This window comes from Herpailurus yagouaroundi, unplaced genomic scaffold (genome assembly GCF_014898765.1).
Source record: "Herpailurus yagouaroundi ecotype Mexico unplaced genomic scaffold, PumYag 205, whole genome shotgun sequence".
Taxonomy (NCBI): Eukaryota; Metazoa; Chordata; class Mammalia; order Carnivora; family Felidae; genus Herpailurus; species Herpailurus yagouaroundi.
The window spans coordinates 4,776,091-4,785,945 of record NW_024412436.1 but is presented as its reverse complement, the minus strand read 5'-3'; the positions used below and the strand labels follow the sequence as shown (position 1 = coordinate 4,785,945).

The 9,855-nt window shown below is 49.9% G+C and overlaps 1 protein-coding gene and 1 long non-coding RNA gene across 2 annotated transcripts in view; one reads left to right on the top strand and one right to left on the bottom strand.

Moving 5' to 3' along the window:
- Positions 1–7,333: 7,333 nt before the first annotated feature.
- Positions 7,334–9,855, bottom strand: part of LOC121015067 (uncharacterized) — a 3,218-nt gene continuing 696 nt past the window's right edge. The window contains exon 2 of the long non-coding RNA XR_005783595.1: positions 7,334–7,866. This is a non-coding gene — a long non-coding RNA (uncharacterized LOC121015067). The remainder of the gene's footprint in view (positions 7,867–9,855) is intronic.
- SFT2D2 (SFT2 domain containing 2) overlaps positions 9,442–9,855 on the top strand; it is an 18,626-nt gene continuing 18,212 nt past the window's right edge. The window contains exon 1 of the mRNA XM_040451744.1: positions 9,442–9,524. Within this exon, the coding sequence (XP_040307678.1) occupies positions 9,465–9,524 (60 nt within the window). The 5' untranslated portion in view covers positions 9,442–9,464. The remainder of the gene's footprint in view (positions 9,525–9,855) is intronic.

The following is a 9,855-nucleotide window of genomic DNA, read 5'->3' as shown; positions in this document are numbered from 1 at the left end:
GGGAGACCCCGCCCCCAGGTGGGAGACCCCGCCCCCAGGTGGGAGACGTGTAACATTCCTCAGGCATGTCTAGCTGCCCAGGAACAAAGGAAAGGACAGAAAACAAATGGTTAAACTGCTAGAGTCGCCCTCAGTTTACAAACATCTTCTCAAGAGCCTAAACTCCAGGAACTCCCTACTGAATGGTAACGCTTTGCTAGAGGGGAAAACAACCTTAGCTTGAAAATAGTTAGGCCTCCACTATCCTGGGAATCTTCCTTAGCATATGGAAATCCCTTTAAGAAACTTCCTCTTGGCTTTAGTTCCCCAAACTCCACGTTGTAAAATCAGCCTCTCTTTCGCAACCCCGGGGCAGCTCTTCCTGCCCGTGGATCCTGTCCCCGTGCATTAATAAAATCACCTTTTCTGCACCAAAGACGTCTTCAGGAATTCTTTCTTGGCTGTCAGCTCCGAACCCCGCCATCACCCCCAAACCTCACCGCAGCTACGCCTGTTGCCAACAGCTGCAATTTAAAAACGGGCGCGACCACCGTCAGTGAGGATGTGAAACAACCAGAATCTCATAGGCTGTTCGGGAGAACGTGAAATCTGTTCAACCGCTTTGAAAAACAGTTTGGCGGTTTCTCGCGAATGTCAGCTTTCACTTACCTTTCGGCTCCTAGATAAAACGGGTCCACGCAATGGCCTCTATACAAATGTCTGTAACAACTTTGTTCGTAATTACTGGAAACTGGAGACCATGCAAATGTCCAGATAAACTGTGGTACATTTTCTTATCAGTCATCCACAAAGTGGAACTACTAATGCGTGGATGGTCTCAAAATCACTATGCTAAGTGAAAGCATATCTACTGTATGCTTTCATTTTTTTTTTAATTTTTTTAAATGTTTATTTATTTTTGAGAGAGAGAGCATGAGCAGGGGAGGGGCGGAGAGCGAGGGAGACGCGGAACCCGAAGCAGGCTCCAGGCTCCGAGCTGTCAGAGCAGAGCCCGACGCGGGGCTTGAACTCACGGACCGCAAGATCCTGACCCGAGCCACAGTCGGGGGCATAACCGACCGAGCCACCCAGGCGCCCCCGACCTCATTTCTGTGGTCCTGTTGGGGTTCTTCAGAGAAACAGAACCAATAGGACGGGCAGATACGTGTGCGTGTGTCTGTCTCCATAGATTCCTCGAGGTCCCAAGAGCTTTAGTGGGCAAGCCGGAGACCCAGGAGGGCCAGTGGTGTGACTTCTGGTCTGAAAGCCGGCAGGCTTGGGAAAGCCTTGAGATCCAACAAGAGCCACTGGTTTTCAGCTTAAGTACAAAAGTCGGAGAAGACCTTTGTTCCAGCTCAACAGGCAGGAGGAGTTCACTCCCCAGCAGCGTTTGGTTCTCTTCAGGTCTTCAGACGGTTGGGTGAGGCCCATCCACAGGAAGGAGGCCCACCGGCTGCACCGGGCAGCCCCCTCAGATGTTCGTCTCTTTGGGGGGCCCTGGGCGGCTCGGTCCGACTCTTGGTTTCGGCCCAGGTCACGACCTCACCGGTTAGGAGTTCGAGCCCCTCGTCAAGCTCCGGGCTGACAGTGCAGAGCCTGCTTGGGATTCTCTCTCTCTTCTCCTCTCTCTGCCCCTCCCCCACTCGCTCTCTCTGTCTCTCTCTCTCTTTCTCTCAAAAATAAACTTAAAACCGCTAATCGCTTTCAGAAACACCGCCACAGACACACCCAGGATAACGTCTGACCCAGCTGACCCAATGCCTGCCTGGGCACCCTGTGTCCCAGTCGGGCTGACATAAAATTAACGGTCACAGCAACGTTCTGGAAAAGGCAACCCTGCTGGGCAGAAATCGGATCAGTGGTTGCAAGGGCAGGGGGAGGCCCCTGAGCACAAAGGGCCAGGAAGGAAACTGGGGAAAGGTGAAGGAAAGTGCTACGAATCTCCTGGTTTGTTATTACACCTCAACAAACATTCATTTAAAAACACAGAGAATTTGAGGAGCCATTTAAATAAGAAAAAGAAGCAGTCTGGGGAATGTCCTTGAACTTGCAACCTGAAGGATGAAAAGAAGCTGACCAGGGGATTTGTTCAGGGTGGGAAGGGCTTTCTCAGGGAGGAGCAGTACGAGAACAGTCCTCAGGGCAGCAAAGATTGGCTCTTTCCTGGAAGTGGATAGAGCACAGGGTGAGTCCCAAGGGGCCGGTTGAGGCCAGGGGAGACCCACGAACGGGTTTCTAGTCCTCTTTTAAGGAAGACGGAATTTGAGGCAATGAGAAACAAGAAGTTAAGCCTGGGGGCAAGTGATGTGACTTACATTTTAAATTCACTTTAGCCTTTGGGGCACCTGGGGGGCTCATTTGGTTGGGCTTCCGACTTTGGCTCACGGTTCACGAGTTCGAGCTCCGCTGATAGCACGGGGCCTGCTTCCGGGATTCTCGGTCTCCCTCTCTCTCTGCACCCCTCCCCCCCAGGAATAAATACATAAACATTAAAAAAAAAAAAAAAGAAATTCACTTTAGCTGTGACATGAGGACGAATTGAAGGTGTTAGGAGGAGAGGCAGGGGACACATCGAGGAGGCCAGCAAACGGCCAGGTGAGTGACGGTGCCTTCTGAACCAGGGTTACAGCAATGCCTAGGAAGAAAATGAGACTCCGATATACTTTGAAATATTTTTATTGTTTATTTTTGAGAGAGAGAGAGAGAGAGAACACACAACTGGGGGAGGGGCAGAGAGAGAGGGAGACACAGAATCCGCAGCAGGCTCCGGGCTCCGAGCTGTCAGCACAGAGCCCGACGCGGGGCTTGAACCCACATACCACGAGATCATGACCTGAGCCGAAGTCGGATGCTTAACCGACTGAGCCACTCACGCACCCCTCATTTTTTAATATTTAAAAAAAAATAAGTTTATTTATTTTTGAGAGAGAGAGACAGAGCAAGAGGGGGAGGGGCGGAGAGGGAGACAGCGAATCCCAAGAGGTCTCTGCACTACCAGCCTAAAGCCCGATGTGGGGCTCGAACGCACGAACCGTGAGATCACGACCTGAGCTGAGATCAAGAGTCAGACGTTTAACCAACCGAACCACCCAGGCACCCCTGAATTTTTCATTTTAAGTTATTTCTGAGAGAAAGAGAGAGAGTGAGAAGGCAAGAAGGAGAAAGAGCATGCATGCGTGCATGGGAGGGGTGGAGAGAGGGAGAGAGAGAGAGAGAGAGAGAGAGAGAGAGAGAGAGAGAGAGAATCCCAAGCAGGCTCTGCGCCATCAGTATGAGCCCGATGCCGGCCTCGAACTCACAAACCGTGAGACCATGACCTGAGCTGAGATCGAGAGTCGGACGCTTAACCGACGGAACCTCCCGGGCGCCCCTCACTTTTCATTTTAAAGTGTAGTGTTGACAGGGGCACCTGGGTAGCTCCGTCGGTTAAGCGTCCGACTTCAGCTCAGGTCACGATCTCATTGTTCGTGAGTTCGAGCCCTGTGTCGGGCTCTGTGCTGACGGTGCAGAGCCCGCTTTGGATCCTCTGTCTCCCTCTCTCTCTGCCCCTCCTCCACTCGCGCTCTCTCTCTCGCAGAAATAAGTAAACGTAAAAAAAAAAAATTAAAGCGTAGTGTTCATAGTCAACCAGTACACACTAGTTAAGCATTTACGTGCAGAGGACAATGCTTACATCATTGTTAGGAGACCAGGCTGGAGAGTCTGTCTGGCTTCATGTAAAGTGGCCTTGACTTCAGATTCTGTGTCTCCCTCTCTCTCTGCCCCTCCCCCACTCTGTCTCTCTGTCTCCCAAAATAAATAATCATTAAAAAAATAATGAAAAAGTAGGGGCGCCTGGGTGGCGCAGTCGGTTAAGCGTCCGACTTCAGCCAGGTCACGATCTCGCGGTCCGTGAGTTCGAGCCCCGCGTCGGGCTCTGGGCTGATGGCTCAGAGCCTGGAGCCTGTTTCTGATTCTGTGTCTCCCTCTCTCTCTGCCCCTCCCCCGTTCATGCTCTGTCTCTCTCTGTCCCAAAAATAAATAAACGTTGAAAAAAAAAAATAATGAAAAAGTAAAGGGGCCTTGAATGCCAGGAGAGGCCTTCAGGCAGTGGGAAGCCGGTGGGGGCCTCTGAATCCCAGCGTGAGCCCATGAATATGGAGCATGAAGGTGACCACAGCTGTGGTGGTGGCCGGGTGGGCTTGAGGTGCAAGCGTGGTGAGGCAGGGAGGCCGCTGTGGGAGCGAGTGTCGCCTTCTGGATGTGGGGTGGCGACTGGGACGGAGGCGGGAGAAACGGAGCGGAGAGGAAGACTTGCGGAGAATCTTCCTTCAGGCCATTAGCGTGGGATGGAGCAGGTTCACATGGCAGGGGACAGAGTGGCACCGACACGACAGTCCCCTTGGGAGGGGCTGGCAGGGAGAGTCACTGCACGGTTGGTTTTCTGGCCCTGGTGGTGGGGGCGTCAGAGGCACGTTGGTGGCCCGGGGAGGAGTGAGTCCCGGAATGCTTGTGGGAGCTGGAAATTCTGGGGGTCCCTGGAGAAGTCTGGGCGCTACCCCGACTGATGCAGTTTTGGAGCGGTGGTGGGGGTCTGGCCAAGCTGATGGCCAAGAAAGAATTCTTGAGATGTCTTTGGTGCCAGAGGGTGGTTTTATTGGAGCGCAGGGACAGGACCGCGGGGCAGAAAGAGCTGCCCTGGGTTGTCAGGAGTGATGGTTATATACTCTGGAGTTGGTGGGAGGGGGTGGAAGGGAAGAGAGAAGGTTCCCAAAGGACTTTCATATGCTAAAGAGGACTCCTAAGGTACTGGGGGCCTTGCTGTTGGGGAGCTAAAGGTATTTTTCCCTCTAGCAAAACATTAACATTAGGTAGGGGCTTCCTGGAGGAACGTTCTATGGTGTCTGTGCCTCAAGTATTTGTCAATGGGCTGCAGGTTATAAAGAGATTGAATTTTGTCTGCATTTTCTTCTTGCCTTTGTTTCCCCACATCCCAGTGGAGGGGAGGATGAGGTTAGGGCTCCAGGAAAGGGAGTCCATAGGTTTCTGGAGAGTGCCCTTTTTCGTGTAAATCATTCAGACAGTTGCAAACTGATGGAGACTCCCGTCCTGTAGGACTGTGATCTTTATCAGTTCACCATTTGTTTTCTTTCCTTTCCTTGGTCCTTGGGCAGCCAGGAGGGCCTGAGGAATATCACACAGACCCCGCCTGGGTGGGGGGGGGGTCGCTTGTGCAGCTTGCTTTGGCTCCCATGTCACTACTGTCCGGGGTGGAGAATAATCAGCCTTTTGTGTTAAGTGTTAAAAGAAGCTTCCTGGCCCTGCTGGGGCTACAGAGCCTTAGGCATCCAGCTGGGACTGGCCACAAACGCAGGGGGTGCTGGGCGCGGGTGAGTGCGAGCCTCGAAGGTGGCTCTGAGGAGGGCTGGGGGTGGGCAGGAGACATTGGTGCTCTGGATCCTTCCAATGGCAATGCGATGGTGGGTGATGAGGGAGCGTGGAGTGGGCTGGGGACAGAGTGCAAGCTAGCGCCCCCCCCCCCCAGGTGGGAGGTGTGTGACATTCCTCGGGCACTCCTGGCTGCCCAAAGGACCAAGGAAAGGAAAGAAAACAAATGGTTAATGGATAGAGATCATAGTCTTCTAGGACGTGGGTCTCCATCAGTTTACAAATATCTTAGTAAATGACAAGAAAAGAGCAATCTTATCAAAAGCCTAATCTCCAGAAGCCTTGCAGACTCAGTTTCCAGGAGCCCCAACATCACACCTCCATACCGATGTGGGGAACAAAGGCAAGAAGGAAATGGCGGCTAAAATTAAACTTCCTTATAACCTGCAGCCCATTGACAAGTACTTGAGGCACAGACAGAGTAGAACGTTCCTCCAGGAGCCCCCTACCGTCTAATGCTTTGCTAGAGGGAAAAACAACCTTAGCTTGGCCATCGAGGAGCCCCAAGGTGAAGGATGGCGCTGGACATCAGGGGAGCGCCCAGGACGGAAGGCAGTGGGCACCCATCAGCTCTGGTGTCCTTCCCAATGCCTGGTCTTCTCCCTCCGACTTCCTGATCACTAGATCACTGTGACAACTGTCTCCTCCCCCAATTCCTGACTTAGCACAGGCCTCTGCATACAAAGCTGTTGGCTCAAAACCTTCCAGGTCAGCTGCAGTTCTGTTTTGCTGCTCTGTTCTACATTCTACCTTCCCTTCCCCGGCCTTCCTTCCTCCCTTCCCTGTCCCCCCCCCCTCCTGCTTTTCCTTTTCCTCTCCCTCTTTGTCTTTCAAAAAATAATTCATTGAGTGAAATTTTCATAAAATACAATGAACCATTTCAAAGCGAACAATTCAGTTGCATTTAGTACAGTCACAATATTGTGCCGCTACATCCTTATCTTGTTCCCAAATGTTTTCATCTCCTTGACCAGTTTCTCCCCGGTAATCCCTCCCCCAGCCCCTAGCAACTGCCATTCTGCCTTTGGTTTCCACAGATTTATCCGTTCTAGGTATTTCATATAAATGGGATCATAGAATATGTAACCTTTTTGTGTCTCTGTTTATTTTGAATAGCAGGTACATTGGCAAGGTTCATAACTGAAAAGTCAGTAGATACACAGGGAAAAGTTCTCTGCCCCACGGTCACCTGGTTTCCCTCCCTGGAGGTAAAGAGTAACATCAGTATTTTTGTTTGTTTATTCTTGGTTTTGTTTTTCTATCCTTCCAGATGTATTTTACGTATACGTAAGTAAATACAGATATGTCTACACACATATCCTATCCGTCATGCATCTATCATTTACCTATCTACCTGTTTACCTATTTGTTTGGATCTGATTTTTTTTTCCTAACAACATATCTCAGAGATAGTTTCATATCAATATATAAAAAGCTTCCTCATTCTTCTCTTTCTTAAAATTTTTTTTTTATGTTTATTTACTTTTCAGAGAGAGATAGAGCATGAGCAGGGGAGGGGTAGAGAGAGAGGGAGACGGAATCTGAAGCAGGCTCCAGGCTCGGAGCTGTCAGCATAGAGCTCGACGCGGGGCTTGAACTCACGAACCGCAAGATCATGACCTGAGCCGAAGTCGGATGCTTAACAGAGCCACCCAGGTGCCCCTCATTCTTTTCTTTCTCATGACTGCCTTGTATTGTTGCGAATGGATGTATCACAATTTCCGTAACCACTCCTCCCACTGATGGACTTTTAGCTTGTTTCCAATCTTTAGGTATTATAAGCAATGTCACGATGAGTCACCTTGTACATGGGTCCATGTTCTGTAGATAAATTAGGAGTCCAATATTTTGGGTTCAAACTCGGATACATTTAGGGCAAGAGAAGAGTGAACATCTGTTACGTTTTCTAATAAATAACATTCATGGATTGGGAAACACCCATTAGGCACTGTGCTAAGCATGTTTTCAGCAGCTTTATTGTGATGAAATGTATATACCATAAAATTCACTCCAAGTGTACAATTCAATGTTTTGTTTTGTTTTGTTTTGGTGTTTTCACAGAGTTGTGCAACCATCACCACAATTGATTTGAGGACATTTCATCACCCCCAGAGAAACCCTCTATCCATTAGCTATTACTTTCCATGACCCTCTGTCCCCAGACTGTGGAAACCACTCATCTGCTTTTTGTCTTTGGATTTGCCCATTATGGAACTCTCATATATATGAAATCTGAACATGTGGCCTTTAATGTGTGCCTTCCTTCACTTAGCAACATGCTTCCAAGGTTTATCCATGTTGAAGAATGTGTACATTACGTCACTCCTTTTCATTGGAGAATAATATTCCATTGTATAGAGTTACCACACTTCATTCATCCATTCACCAGCCGATGTCCATTTGCTTATGGTGTGAGAAGGAGGTCCAACGTCATCCTGTTGCATGTGGACATTCACCGTCCTGGCAGCATTTGTCGAAAAAAAAATATGCTAAGCATTTTCTACTCATTAGCTCATCTACTCCCCCCTAAAACTCTAGGAGTAGGTATGACTATTACTCTCCTTTTACAAATGAGAAAAACCAAGTCTTGGAAAGGTTAAATAAATGTCCCACGGTCCCAAAACTAATAAATGGAGGAGTCTAGATTCAAACCTATATCCTCTGACGCCAGTGAAAGGACTTTGCAAGCTGTAAAGAATTGGAGAAAAGTGTTGTAAACCCTGAAAGGAATCAGCTTTCTGGAGGTGAGTGTGGAAAGGGAGAGAAGACAGGGCAGATAACCCAGCCTTGAGAAACTCCCACCTTGGGAAGAGGAAACAAAGCTAAAGAAGAACTGGTTGTTGAGAGGGGTCCATGGGACCAGTGGTTCTCAGACGTATGGATGTCACAGACATGGTTTTCACAGTGTGACCCCTGGTACCTTGACCACATCACCAGATCATGTATGCAGCTCATAGAAGGGTCAGGTCAGGGCGTCATGAACAGAGTTGAGGAAGACCAAGATATTTAATATTGCTAAGAATATTTTTAAAAAATCCTACTTTTTTCATTTCAGAAAACCATCAGTAATTACAGAAAAAAGAACAATTCTCCCCCTGTGTGTATATCAACACACATGCATTACAGCTTGTCATATATTGCATATTAAATATTTTTTTAATGTCTATTCATTTTTTCAGAAAGAGAGAGACAGAGAGAGCAGGTGAGGGGCAGAGAGAGAGGGAGACACAGAATCGGAAGCAGACGCCAGGCTCTGACCTGTCAGCACAGAGCCCAACGCGGGGCTTGAACCCACAAACCAGGAGATCATGACCTGAGCCGATGTCGGTTGCTTAACCATCTGAGCCACCCAGACACCCCCCAATTGCCCTCCTTAATGCCCATCACCCAGTTAGGCCATCACCCCACCCAGCAACACCCCACCAGCAATCCTCAGTTTGTTCTCTGCATTTAAGAGTCTCTTCTGGTTTGTCTCCCTCTGTTTTTATCTTACTTTTGCTTCCCTTCCCCTATGTTCACCTGTTTTGTTTCTTAAATTCCACATGAGTGAAATCATATGACATTTGTCTTTCTCTGACTTATTTCACTTAGCATAATACCCTCTAGTTCCTTCCACGTCGCAAATGGGAAGATTTCATTCTTTCTGATCACCGAGTAATATTCCATTCTATACACACATGCCACATCGTCTTTATCCATTCATCCAGACTGGCATCTGGAACTTTACCCACTTGGAGAGCAGAACTGCGTATTTCTTCATTGGCATAGAAATTCAATAAATGTTTTTTGGAGTGAATAACAGACCAACTAAAAGAATGAATCAGCAGCCCCGGGAAGAAAGGGGAGCGAAAGGTACGTTTAAGATGCTCGTGGAGAATGTTCCTCGGACATTACAAAACTACCCGCCTAATTGCAGAACTAGTAAAATTGGCTCCGTTGCAAAGTCCAACATTCGGCTTTCCTCCCCCTTCCCGTCACACAGCCAACTCCAAGTGCTTCCTTCCCTCCTCTTCCCGGCAGGAGAGGAGGCTGGTCTCTAAAGGTCCTTGAAGGCAGGGATGGTGTCGGTCCAGTTCTGCATCTGTGTGTCAAACATCTGGCATTGTGCACGGAATGCTGTAGGTGCTCAATCAACGCAGAAGGAACGAGGGCCGCGAGGGCGGTGGGTTGGAGTCGGCGGGCTTCGCGGGGCGACGCCCGGTCGCAGAGCCAGGCTGGGCGGCCCTTAACCCCCGAGCGGCCCGCCCCCTACCCCTGGCCGCAGCCCCCGCCCCAAAAGCCGCGGGGCGCTTGCGCGGGCGGCCGCCAGGTGGGCAGGTACCTGGGCGGGGCGCGCCGTGGTTGGCGGGCGGCGGCGGCGGGCCCGGCACCCGGAAGAGCCGCCGACTCGAGCGCAACAGGCGGCCGAGCGGGGCTGCGCGGCGCCGACCGGGCCCGGGATGGACAAGC